General features: G+C 51.4%; 1 protein-coding gene across 9 annotated transcripts in view; it reads right to left on the minus strand.

The window, feature by feature from the left end:
- Positions 1 to 12,279: 12,279 nt before the first annotated feature.
- Pax2 (paired box 2) overlaps positions 12,280 to 13,793 on the minus strand; it is an 83,634-nt gene continuing 82,120 nt past the window's right edge. For 4 of the 9 annotated variants that reach the window (XM_041661475.1, XM_041661476.1, XM_041661482.1 and 1 more), the window contains 2 exons: positions 12,869 to 12,955; positions 12,290 to 12,420 (listed from right to left, as the gene is read on the minus strand). In XM_041661475.1, the coding sequence (XP_041517409.1) occupies positions 12,344 to 12,420; positions 12,869 to 12,955 (164 nt within the window). In that variant the 3' untranslated portion in view covers positions 12,290 to 12,343. Of the gene's footprint in view, positions 12,421 to 12,868; positions 12,956 to 13,793 lie in introns of all 9 variants that reach the window. The other 5 variants (XM_041661477.1, XM_041661474.1, XM_041661479.1 and 2 more) reach the window with 3 other exon arrangements.

A 13,793-nucleotide genomic window follows, 5' to 3' on the forward strand; every position in this document is an offset into this window, starting at 1 on the left:
CACCGAGCTACACGATTGCACTGTCAGATTGTCATTCTGTTGCTGGATTCCCATACAGTTATGTCAGCACTACAGTTGCGCTACTTTATTACAACCAAGTATTGCTAACCTGCAATGCATTGACCCATCATTTCTTGGCTAATAGTAGTCAATTGTCACACGGTTATCTTGTTTTGGAATATATTATTACAGTCCTTTACTATGACTTTCACCTCATGGTGGCATGTCTTCGCTGGATTGTACAATTATGAGATAATTGTGGTTTAGTATCTTACTATTATTCAGTTGAAGAATTACAGACACCATTCACACTGAAATACAAATTTAGAGAGTTGAAGGCAGAGGCAGGAGCATATAACTCCCAATTTCCCTGAGCTACTTTACTGTAACTCTGTTTATGGGACATCACGCCCAGGCACATCCAACTCAGGCATGAATAATCAATATACAAAATCATGCTCATTGTTACCTCTTCCTACCTCTGTGAATGACCCTACCAGCCATTCAGTCTCACAGAATGCAGCCTCGGAGGCAGTCATTTTTACTCTGTCTCATTTTCTCATCTTCGTATCTAATTGATACCCAAGTCCAGATCTGCTTGCTACTCCAATGAGTCTGCATCAAGACCTTCTTGGAACCAGAATGGGGTTAGTGCCCATTTATCCAGACACTTCAATCTGCTCTGCCCCTTGAAGGAGACTTCTCCATTACAGGTCAACCTGAATCTCCCTCTCTATCTCTTTATATAGATCTCTCTCTCTCTCTCTCTCTCTCTCTCTCTCTCGATATATGAATGATAGATATTTGTGTATATAGATAGATAGATCATTCTCTTCTTCCCTCTCTCTCCCTTGCTTACTGTATTGACTACTTTTCTATTGCTGTGACCAGAATACTTCACAGGAACAACTTAAAGAACAAGGGGTTTAGTTCCTCACGGGTGGAAGTTCTGGCATATCACCACAGTTCATGTGGCAGAAATGTGCTGAGTGCTAGTTATACCACGGTAGATCCGGAAGCAAAAAATCAGACCAGAATAAGGGACTAAAGAGCCACCCCCTTGCCATCTACTTCTACCAGCTAAGCCCCCCTCCCAAAGTTTTCACAGCTTCCCGAAACAACACCATCAACTCAGGAACAAGCACTAAAACGACAACCTTACAGGGTCATTTCAGATGATGCGCTAGCCTCTACTCACCCTTCAACCTCTCTGTCTAGTAGCAGAATTAACTTTCTGAATATCACTTTGCATTGAAGATGCCAAACTCAACCTGGCATTCATCACCCTTTTAAAATCACTCTTTCTTGTCACCCAGTTAGTATTCAAGTCCTGTCAGCTCAACTTCTAATGACCATGTCGTCGGTTTGGGAACATTTCAGCTGTGTCCCCTACCAGCACAAGGTTTCAGTCAGCAAGGCTCTGAGCCAAGCCTGCTTCACCCAGGCCCTATCCTTGCTCTTCTAGGATGTCTACTGGCAACCCTGGCCATTTTCTCTGAAACTGTAACCGCTAGCTTTCAGGACCCACCCCACCCCCACCACTGTCTGGTGGTGCTATGTGCTCCTCAACACAGCAGTGTGAATCCCTATCATGGGGTCACAAGTTGCTTAAATAGTCTGAAAGTTCTCGCCTCTTTAGACCCCTAGCCTGTCCTGGGCTCCCAGCAGACTCTTGATTCTGAGGAACCAGGTTCTTAAATCAGGATAGGACCTGATCCAACGCAGGTCCAGACACTTAAACATCTGAAAAGTGTTTTCTAGTATCTACTAAGATACATGGACTCCATTCTCCTGGAACTTAACAGTTTGGTAGGAAGACAAAATAAGGGCCTGGATAGACAGCTCCATGGGAGAGCGTGCTGCTTTCCCAGAAGACCCGAATTCTGTCCCAGCGCTCACATTAGGCAGTCACGGTCCCCTGTAACCCCAGGTCTGGGGGATCTGCTGCTCTCTTCTGGCTTCTGTGGGCACCTGCACGTATGTGGCATACACTCATATCGACAATCACGCATGCACATGAAAAGAAAGAAGAAATGTCCAGTTACTAGGATGGCTTGTGAGTGAATGCATTGTGGAGGTTTGAGGAGCTATGAAAGTGTCTCACAGGGTCAGAAAAGGGTTCTGCCTACAGCACATTAATCCGAGTTTGGGAACATAGCTAGGAGTTAGTTAACTGACTGATGGGAGTCTAGGGGTGGAAGGAATGAGTCATGCTACGAGAACAAGGTTTACAAATGGCAGCAAGGAAGGTCAGTGGGGCTGGAGACAGAGAACACAGGGAATCATGCTGGAGATGTGTCTGGCTGGCAAAAGGGACGAGAGCACATGGCCTGTGAGTTGTTTAAGAGTTCAAATAAGATCTCTTGCAGGCTCATGGTAGTCTACCAATGTGTGTGTGAGAGAGAGGAGGGGGGAGGGGCGTAACAGGCTGTTACTTGTGTTTTTGAAGATTGCAGTCATTCTAAACAAAGGTGTACGGTTGGAGTGGAGTCAGAGGCCATGATAGTTCAGCCTGGGGTGGTAGTAAAGAGCTAGAAGCTAGGCAACAACTAGATTTGTTGTATTCCCAGGGCTTCGAACTCTTAAGACTTGGATTCTGATTGGATGAGAGAGATGAGTCAGAGGAAGGAGCCAAGATGACGGGCAGAATGCTGACTTGTGCGGCTGAATGGATGGGGGTACCAGTCCCTCAGATTCCCATCAGTGAATGGGACAGTTGTGCTTTGGGTTACACACGTCACCTAAGATGGGTGAGTGTAATAACAGAGGAGGAGAAGAAGTTATGGTGTCTAACTCAGGTAAGTGGTTGAGACGGTCTTTTCGATTGGGCCGGCTGGTGGCAGGCCATGACTAAACTAGATGGGAGGGGCCTGGAAGTGGGAGAATCTGGAGACCTGGAGGCTTGGAAGTGGACCCAGGGTGGCCCAAGGCCTGGGTGACTCCAGCCTTCATTGGTGACAGACGGCTGGGCTAGGCCAGGCTGGCCTCTCCTCCTCTGATAATTAATCCCGCGCGGGGGCCGCGGGCGATGACAGGGCTGTCTAGCGTGCACTTAAGCATTAAATGACCAATTTCTGTCAGACTAACTTCCCCAGCCTCCCTATCCCCTCCCCTGCCGCCTACCCCCTGCCTCTACCCCCTCCCTCTGCTCCTTGCACTCTGAGTTTTTCAGCAACTGATGGCTCCTGGTTCATTTCTGTGGAATTAATTGGTCCCTGAATGAATTCTGTTGACAGGGCAATTTATCATGTGTTTGGGCTGACAGTGCGGGTGTGTGTGTGGGGGGGGTAGGGGGTGGGGAGATAGACTGGGAAGGGTCCTGAGATGGGGGAGGAGGTTCCAGGTTGGGGTAATATTGGCTATATATAAAGGCCTGAGAGGCACAATTCTAAGGGCTTGGGGTACCATAGAGCACCCCAATCATGGCACCATCCTTTGCTGCACATCTTGGTCCCAGAAGCTTGAAAGCAAACCCAAAATTAGAAAGAAACCCTAAAACTTTGTCTGGCTTCTCTTCAACTCTTCCATCACCTAAAATTCAGGTGTTTTCATTGGGAGAACTCATTACCGTCCTGCACTAACCCTAATGTCTGGAGAGAGAGAGAGAGAGAGAGAGAGAGAGAGAGAGAGAGAGAGATTCTCATACACTTAAGGAGTGAAGGGCTGATTAGTGTGGAGGTGAGTGGACTATTCCCCAGGGAACTGGGCGCTCAGCCGGCCTGGCTAACAGGGACCTAAGGGACTAGCTAATGAGGGTATTGGGGTGGTTCAGGCAGGCAGGCAATGGGGAGAGGGTGGAAACGTAGTTGGCCTCAAATAGCTGCTTCCTTTGTCTCCCTCCCTGTAGGCCCTACCTTGCGCCCTTAAAGGCCTCCTCAGGCCACTGTCATTTGCCTTAATGCTTATGGCCTTGATCTCAGAGATCTCCAGGCAGATGCTGGGAAGAGAGACCGGGGAAGGAGATGGCGGATGATGAGCAGTTCAGTCTCCTCCTGTACCTTCTCCCTCTGCCTGGAGCCTCCAGAACTTTCGGGACCTTCTCCTGGCCACAGAAATCACTAGAACAATATACAGCTACCAAAGACTGGACTGGAAAAGTGGGGCAAGGCCTTAGGAGCCATCAGCTTCTATGAGGAAACAGGGGCATAGAGAGGGAGGAACTTGTGACATAGTGACCTTGCAGGATGACTTCTGGGTTTCTTCTCCCCTTGATTTGGCTGAACCTCTGCACTTAACCACCTTTTTTTGGGTTGTTGTTCTGCCTCAGGTCAACATAAATGGGAATTTCTGTGTGAAATTCCTTCTCTACATATGTCCAGGCCTTGGCGATAGACAGTCACAGTGACCAGACAGTGATACTGGGATCCAGGTAGTTAGGGAGGGCAAATAAAGGATGGGGAGGTGGTGGGAGAACAGGAAGGGAACGGAATCTTGGAAGCCCAGGTGTGTGGCATGAAGGGCGGTGACAAGTGAGCCTCAGAGTTGCCACAGAGACACAGTTCTTCTGCCCCTGCAGATTTCCTTCTGAATCCCCAGAAGAGGATCTCTGTATTTCCCTGGCCTCCTCAGGGCTGGATCCAGTCCTGCCCTCCTCTCAGGAACAACACTGGAACAACCTTTCCACAAGTCTCTCCTCCTCCCCCCTCTTCCTGGGCCCTCTTTCCTCTGTCAGCAAAATTCTCTAAGCCCCACCCTCTGCCAGGGTGTGTGCCTCTCCTCAGGCCTTCAGGCTTCCTTCCACAGGCCCCTCTCAGCGACTGCAGCAAGTTTGTCTAGGTAGTCCTGAGCCTGAAGAGACCCTTTCCTGAGCTCACTGGCCACGCCACCTGGCCCCTCCTGCTCCCCCTTTCAACTGTTCTAAAGAACCCCCCACATTCTGTTTCCTACTTCCTTGTGCTCCTTACCCTACCTATACCTTCTGAGAGCACAGCTGTGAGGTCACCAGGTCACCTTGCGACAAACCCAGTGGCCTTTCAGTCACTGGAGAATCAAAAGAACCACATTTGATTTCTTCATGCGACAATTACGCTTCTATGTGTCAAGGATCTGGTTGTCTATTTATTTATTTATAATAAAGTCAAAACTAGACTTGAAGAAGTGCCCTCAAATCTCCCTCTTGCTTTGTCCCCCCCACCCCCCACTGCTCTGTTTTCAGAGACACGGGCTTGCATTAGGTCGTTATTGGGCTTTCATTTATATGCAAACATGAAAATTTCTTGCCTTCTGTCTCTTCATATGATGTCTCCTCTAATTTGTTTTATCCAAAAATCTAGCCTTGTCAGTGTCTGGAGAGATGGTTAAGAGCACTTCCTTTTTTCACAGAGGACCCTGGTTCAGTTCCCAGCGCACACATCCGGCCACTGACAACTGCCTGTAACTCCAGCTCCAGGAGATTCGGTGCCTCTGAGGCTGGCACGCAGTGTACATATATACGTTCAGGCACTCACACATGAAAATAAGCAAGCCAAACGGTGGATAGGCTTGTCATATCACCATCTCTGCTTCCTTCCGGAGCCCATCTAATTGTCCAGCTAGTCCCCTCTCTTCTGGCTTCCCTGCACGGAGTTATGGGTGCGCGCACTCTTCCTCCACTCCTGGGCTCTCCGTATGTCCTATGTCTGCTATTGGCAGATCGTTCTTTCAAATAGCAGGCACACAAAGCGATTCTCTTTTGCCTATAAAAAATATCTGAAACCTTTAACAGGGTTTCACGTCCAGAGCTTCATGGTTGCAAACAACACCCAAAATATATTTGTTTAAGCCCCCAGATGGAAGCTGTATTGGCTTCTGACCCTGGAAGCTATAAAACAGGCCCTTATTTCAGATCTGTCTGGATCTAGAGGCTTAATTATCACTGCCAGGGCTCTCTGGTGCTCTCCGCTCAACTGTGCTAATCTCTGTTTGATTGAGTGGGCCTCACTTATGGGCAGGCACTCTGCACGGTAACACATCAGAGGGGGTCCTTATGGCTCCTGGGCCCTCAACATTGCAGCCCTAGTCCAGGCGGAGACTCTTTCTCCATCAGGAGCCAGTAACAGTCCTGCTGAGATGCTGAGAGAAAAAACTACCCTCCCTCCCTCCCTTCCTTCCTTACTCCCTCCCTCCCTCCCTCCCTCCCTCCCTCCCTTCCTTCCTTACTCCCTCCCTCCCTTCTTTCCTTCCTTCCTACGATCCTTCCTTCCATCATTTTTTCCTTCCTTTCTTTCTTAATTTTGAGGCAGGGTTTCCCTGTGTAGCCCTCACTGTCCTGAAACTCACTATACAGACCAGGCTGGCCTCAGTCTCAGAGATCTGCCTACCTCTGCCTCTTGAATGCTGGGATTAAAGGAGAAAACTACTGCTTCTAACTTGAGGTCTGTGCCGTGCAGCCAGAGACACAGGGTCTTCATTATCAAATGGGGTCCCAGGCCCCATGTGTGGTCAGGAGCTGATGTGGCACTCCGTAAGCACCACAAGAACTTCACAGGATGTTACATAGCTAGTCTTCTGTGGAAGGAGGGGTGCACATCCAGTGGCCCTCACAGGAACTGATTGGAGCTTTGAGTTGTGGGATGTATGCGGCATAATAACCAGGCTAGCTTAATATGAAACAGCAAATTTTAATGAAGGGATAGCTTACAACACCAGGGATCCAGCGATGGGCAGGAAATACAAAAAAGGACCAGCGGGGCTCACGTAACCATTAGCCCGAGGCGAACATTGGGCAGGGCCTCCCCTACCATGGGAAACAGTTACTTGAGAAGCATGGGGCTTATAAATCTCAAGCCACCAGGTTGTGGAAGGACCAGGAGCAGCAGCTGTCTCCTGGAAACTTTTAGCGACTCAGCTACTCTCTCTGTGGCCACTCTCCTTCTGTCCTCTGCTCCTTGCGTCTGCCCCTGCCTCCAGCCCTGTTTACTCACCTCATTAGTGTTTGTCTGTCATGTTTGTTGAACAGCTATTGTGTGCCAAATGCTGTTCTTGACATTCCAACATACATCAGTCATACAACAAACACAAAGTTGCCCTTATGCCCATTCATGCCCCATTGGCAGATGATAGGAGAAAGAAAAAGTATACTGTAACCTGTTGGGTGCGGTGGTGCACACCTTTAATCTCAGCACTCAGGAGGTAGAGGCAGGAGAACCTCTGTGAGTTGCAGACCAATCTAGTCTACAGAGAGAATTTAAAGCCAGTTGGGGACATATAGAGAGATCCCGCCTCAAAAACAAACAAAAGCATGTCCTTCCAGGTACTGCTAAAACAGTATGAAGAAGCAGGGGGCACATGGTGAACGGTTGCGCAGTTTGCTTCTTTATTCCAGCACTGCAGGATTAAACCCCAGTCATCTGTGTAGTGGGTAAGTGCTCTATCACTAAGCTACATCACCAGTGTCAGTTTGCTACTTTATTTAAGGTGGTTGGAAGTGAGAGAGCCAGTCATGGAGCTATCTAGGGGAAGGATTTTCCAGACTATCCAGTGCACATGTTCTCGGGACATAGGAGGTCCATGTTTGCTGTGACCGTGGCATAGCCCAGAGGTCAGCAGAGAGAACCGCGGACTGAGAACAAGAACAGGAGGTGAGGTGGTTGTGAGGGTGGAGCGTGGGCAAACAGCCAGAGTGGAGAGCCTGGGAGTCATTCAGGATTCACTCTGACTGAAGTGGAAAACCAGCTGAGGGCTTTGAACAGCTGGGAACGTGATCTGAGCGTAGCTGGGAGGCTCATCCTGGTTGTTACCGGAGGAGAAGATGGAAGCGGGAAGACCAACTAGCGCTTTTCCCTTTTCTCCTCCCCCCTCATCTCTTTCTCTCTCTTGTATTTCTTTACAAGTTAAGTGGCTTGAACAGTACGGTAGAGCAGGGAGCAGGAAATGGACACATTCTGAGCCTATTTTTAATGGAGACTGATTTTGCTGATGGACCAGGTTTACATGCGAGTCCATGAGAAAGGTAGGAGACTGGGAAGATTTGAGCTTTAGCCTTGAGGATCGAATGGAGCTAGCTTTGCTGACCCAGTGAAAATTAGTGAATCCCCTCAGGGTATTCATTGGGCTTTGCCTCTCCTGAGGAACAGCCTTATTTTCTCCATACTACCTCTACCTACCTCTGCTTGGTGAGAAAGGAAGGAACACTGCCTCAGTGTGAACTCAGCCTCATACTCAGCTGTGTGCGTGGGCAGGATGTGACTCTGGAGGATACAGCTTTTCTTAAACGGCAGGTACCATTCTGACATTCTCAACGTTCTCACCAGTGTCCTGGCTACTAACTAAACCAGTTTAAGCTTCGTCTGACATTTTCTCTCCTTGTTCCTCCCCAAGTACCTGACACTCTAGCCGTTTTGGTATATTTTCATGTCTTAGTTCCCTACTGTTTGCCCAACCTGGGGCAATCTATTAAGCTGTTATATTTGGTTACATCACTTGGGAATCTGTGCCAATGAGGTGGGGCAGGGATAGCAGACAGAATTTGGGGACAGCAAATTGAAGTTGGGAGACCAGATTCTCTTGGGGTCTGGGTGGGTGCAAGGGCTACAATTAGACTAGGCAGCTGGCAGAGACCCCACAGCAGGTTTGGGGGCTTTCAGGCTGATTCCAATATGAAACCAAGCACTCCAGGAAGGACACAGTGTGAGATTTCCACCCAGAAACAGTCATTGTAAACAGTGTGGCACCTGCTGAAGATCAAGAAAAAGTCTTAGAACTTCTGTTTCTCTGTTTTCCTATGTCATTCATAATATACTAATATCTTTATGGGAAGTGTAAATAAATGATTTACTTAGATTGAGGAGAACTTCCAGAATTCTTTTACAAATGCCTTAGTATGGCCAAAGAGATTGAAGAGTGTCTTTCTGGAGACTGGAGGCCAGGAGGGGAATCACCCGCAGGGTGAGGTGTGATCGCCAGTTCCTGGGCAGGAGAGAGGGTAGACACAGGTGAGGAGGGGGAAGATGCTGATGGTTTGCTGATATGTTTTGGGGGTTCTGTGTATCCCCCTGGTGGCATGATATGAGTAAGCCTGGGTAAATAGCTCTAGGAAAAGGAGGAACAGTCTGGAAGGCACTGCCCCAGCCAAGTAGGGAAGGTCACTCTTTAGTCTGCTTCCAGATCCAGCTTGCAGCTCTACGGTCAATCAGGAAGATTGGGCGGAGGTTGAGAAGGAAGTTGAACTATGGATGCTTCCTAAAGTTGAGAAGGGAAGTCTCTCCGGGTGGAGCGTAGATAAGAGCTGGTACCACAAGTCTGTGTAGGCAATAAGGAAAGGCCTAGAGCTGACAGGATGCTGAAGAGATGGACAAGGGACATTTCTAAGTTTCTCTGATACAGCAGGGCAGGCATGGACAATCAAGGAAGACATCCCTTCTCTAAGCAGGAACAGACAAACAGAAAGACAGACAGATCTTCCCTCTCACCTGAGCACAAATGTGTTTAAAAAGACCAACACTATTCCTCCCTCTTTGCTTCCAGACCCCTCTAGGACACATAGGCCCACAGAGAACAACAAATGTTTCCTTACATGCAGGAAGCGACTGACCCACCCACCCACTCACATTCTCTCTCCGGGTGCACCCAGACCCTAAACCTGAGCCACAACTTTCAGTTGCTGCTTGACAGCTCCTAGGAGGGACTTTGCAACACCCATGTGGTCCAAGAGGTCCCATGAGCCAGCTCTTAGGGTCTAGAAATAAATGCTGAAAAGAGAAACTTGGGGTCAGGGTCTGCGGCCTGTGTGGTGTCTTAGGGGACACAGCACGAAAGTGCAGCTGTGCCAATGAGCAGCTGAAGCCACTGGGGGAGAGGAGAGAAAGACAGAGCCTCAGGCTACCCCATCCACAAAGAGAGAGCCCTAGATGTTGCTCATTCTGGGAACCTGCGCCCCTAGGTGTGGTTGCAGGACACTAGCAGCAAGGCAAGGCTGATTTGTTAGAGAAGGGTAATGTTAAAGTTATTCTGAAGTTCCAGAAATCCAAAACTCGTGTGTGTGTGTGTGTGTGTGTGTGTGTGTGTGTGTGTTTGGGGTGGTGGTGAGGAACAGACTTCTCCAGGCCATCATCAGAGTTCAGCTGCAGTCCAGGAGAGTCTTGGTCAAGGATTTAGAGGAATTCGCATTGGCAGTGGAGTTGAATCCTTGACAGAATTATTGAGGGTCCTCTAGTTGGAGTACAGGGGCAGGGAGAGACAAACCTGGAGCCATGGGGAGTGCCATACAAAATTTTATTATTATTTATTATTATTATTTATCATGTGCACAAAAAAAGGAAGAAAGGAAGGAAGAAAGAAAATAAAAATAATTAAAACGAACCGACACGTTGAAAGTGGCGGAGGAGACCAGAACTGTGGAAGACCTTTCGAAAGCTAGGCCTGATCCTGGGTCCCGTGCTCCTTGAGCGCCGCCAGCAAGCCGGACACAAGACTGGGGTCAAGCCCGGCCTCGGAGCTGGGACCTAGGGCTCCGCTGCTGGGCCCGGACCAGGCGCCGGCAGTGCCCTTACACTCTTCTCTTTTCTCACTTTCCTTTTCAAATAAAAAGGCTCGAAGGGAAGAGAGATCTGGGCTAGGACTCCAAGCCTTTTCGGATTTGTTCAAGGATTTTTATTTATTTACTTATTTATTTTTTCACTTTTATTGACTTTGTTTCTGTTATTTCGAGTCGTCACGATCCACGGTTGAGGAGACATGCAGGGAGCATCGCCGCTACCGAGAGAGAGAGCAACTACAGGGCGGGGAGGGACAGGGCGGCCTAGCCTAGCCGGAGCACGGTGGCAAGGCCACAAGGGGCTAGCCCAGAGGCTGGCTCTGCCACTTTTAATGTAGCCTTGGAGGCCTGGGGCAGGAGGGCCGCGACCGAGACAGAGACAAGTGAGGCAGAGAAAGAGACACAGGAGAAAGCAGTAGAGAAAGGGGAGATGAAGAGGGAGGGAGAGATGCAGGGAGGTGAGAGAGGAAAACACGGAATTACAGAGAAACAGCCAACAAAACAGAGGCGAGAGGTGTCCACCGGACCATGTTCGTCATTTTGCATAGAGATTTCTTTCATAATTTTTTTTGTAAAGTAAAAAATGCCCCCCTCCCCCAGGACGTGCTGTGCTTGAGTGGGCATGTAGCTGTGTCCCCCCTCCCCCCAGCGAGCGGCGACCCTCACAGCACGGACAGCAGGTGTATCTACAGGCAGGGCGGGCGGGGGACAGGGACTCTACGGTACCCGGCGGGCGGGCGGGGCGGAGAGGGAGGGGATATGTACAGAGAGAGGTTCGCCTCCACACCACACACACCGTCTTTCTACAAAGCAGCCTTTTGGGTTTTTGTTTTGTTCGTTTATGCAAAGACCATCATATTAAATAAGTGTAGACTTTAGGGGCTCTGTTCGGCTGAGGGTGGATGGAGTGGGGCAAGCAGCCCCCGGTTTCCATCTCCCGGGCAACTCGGTCGTCAGTTCCCTCCTGGCTCCTACCGCCCGCAGGTTGGGAGTTTGGGGTGGGGGGCAGCAAGTTACTGCTAGGAAAGACCAGTGCTGGCAGCCGCAGTCGGAGGAAACTGTTCCGGCGGTGGCCCCGATTGGGCTGCGTGCAAGGTGTCCTGGGATGAAAACGCGCAGGAGGGGAAAGTCAAAGGCCAGCAGATGGAAGAGGCGCTGAGGTAGGGGCAAGGCGGGGCCGAGAGTAGAGTCACTGCAGGAGATCCCACGCCCTGGGGAACTAGGCAGTCAGGGTGGACGAGCTCAGTTGGCGTCTGCTCGCCTTGGGTACCAGCCTTGGAAAACTCTGACGTCCCAAACGTTGTCCCTCGAGTCCGATCCTCGCGTCCAGGTGCCACTGTCAGCGGCTGGACGCAGACAGAAGGCGGGGTCAGCCTGGCAGGCACAGGGGATGGGGTGGGGCAGGAGTTTCCCCAGGGGTTCCGACCAGGGCTCCTCCTTCTGCACAAAGTCCTTTCCTTAGTTTCCCTAGCTCAGCTTTTGCAGCGAAGCCTCCCAGCGCCCGGGCGTCAGAAGCGGGCTGCCCCCGGGTAGGCCACGCTGATTGTGTGTCACAGAAACGTGCCGGACGCGCGGGCCAGAGGCGGGCGAGCTTCCGGGCGGCGAGGTGGTCCAGGCAGGCAGAGAGGGGCGGCGGGCGGGGCTGGCGATGAGCCGGGGCCTGAGGGTCCCACCCGCCGCTCCACCGGTGCTGTCAGGCCATCGACAGGGTGACGTGAAGGGCTGTGGGGGAGGGGGGAGGGTGTCTCGAGGTGGAGGGGTGGGACTGGGACGGTGGCCGAGTGGCAGCTCGTCGCTTCGGTCCTCCCTCCCTCTGGGGTGGGCGGTCAGACTGGGACGATGTGGAGGCCGAAGCTGTCTGCCTGAAGCTTGATGTGGTCCCCGCGGTAACTAGTGGCGGTCATAGGCAGCGGCAGCAGCGGCAGGGGCGGAGCCCCGGGGGGCGGCACTATAATAATAAGGGGAACCTGGAAGTTAACACAGGAGAAGAATGGGCTGGGTGAGAGGACAAACAGGAGAACAAAAAAAGGAAAGAAAAGCAAAGAAAAGCCCTCCCCGGGTCCGGCAGGAACAGGACTGGAAGAATGTGACCGCCCTGAGGCCAGATCCCCAGGAAGAGCGCTGCGTTCTCAGGGCGGGAGAGGGACAGGACAGGTGACACCTGGCGGCAACAAGCCAAGGGATCCTATCGGCCCCTGCGGCCAAGAGCCTTCCAGTGAGGCAGGAGGCAAGGCGCCCCCGAGGAGTCCTCAGGCCCCAGCGTTGCTACAATGAGTCTGTCTCCCTGGCCCATCCGGGTACCCAGAGTTAGGGTGGTCTAGAGTGGGATCGCTGTCCCGAAGCAGCCTGCGCGCCCGACCGAGCGGGCGAGCAGGCTAGCCGCTGAGCCGCCCGCCAGCCAGGTGGCGTACTCACTTAGTAAGGCAGGGTTGCTGAATCTCCAAGCCTCGTTGTAGGCGGTGTACTGGGGATGGCTGTAGGGGTTGCCTGAGAACTCGCTCCCTGTGGGAGGGTGGGGAACTGGAATTAGATGTGCTCAGTGTGCCCGGTTGGCCTCTTCTGCCCTCCCCGATAGTCCCAGCCTCAGGTGTTGCAAGCAGAGCAAGGTCCGTGGGGGCAGGGTAGAGGTGAGGCATTCCACGCTCGCCACGTGGGGACAGCCACCAAAGGCAAGAAGTAACCGTATCTCTGTGCACCTAGGCCTGGAGGGATCTGTGGGCAGGTTTGTGCCTGGGATCCCCCGCGAAGCACTTCTGGCTACCCAGAAAGGGTTTGGCCTGGTCTGGCTGTGCCCACTTAAGTAACTTGGGAGCCCCGAGAGCTTTTATGGTGGACACCTACATTAGGAACTCCACAGGATTAAAGAGGGGGAGGGTGGTGAAGGAAGGCCCTTGAGACACTTTGTCCCAGAAAATCCTAAGAATGGTATCTCAGCGCTGTGCCAAAACTAGGCAGGTGGCGATGGTGCTGTTCTCCCGGGAAATAACCCCTTCCACTTTTTCCTCCTGAGGTCCACAATGAGCACCACGCAACTGGAGAAGGAGATTTGCAGGAACCAAGCGGACTGCCCGCAGGCCCAGGAGCCTGGGTAGTGGAGGGCACTGTGGGTTGAGCGCTGCCTCCCTCCCTTCAGGAGGAGAAAGGCCAGGCCTATGGGTTTCCCCCTCGCCCTTTCTCCTGTGTGATGACCCCAGACTGTTTACAGTGATCCCTAACCGCGGGTTAAGTAGAGGAGAAGGGGCCGCACTCCAAGGAGGAGCTGGGTGGGGGTGGGGATGCAGCCACTGGAAAGCCTGTTTATTGACGAGGAGGGAAAGCATGCGTGCAGCGGGATAATGAG

This window comes from Microtus oregoni, unplaced genomic scaffold (assembly GCF_018167655.1).
Source record: "Microtus oregoni isolate MIOR12 unplaced genomic scaffold, Mior012 000012F_ref0000307, whole genome shotgun sequence".
NCBI classification, from domain to species: domain Eukaryota; kingdom Metazoa; phylum Chordata; class Mammalia; order Rodentia; family Cricetidae; genus Microtus; species Microtus oregoni.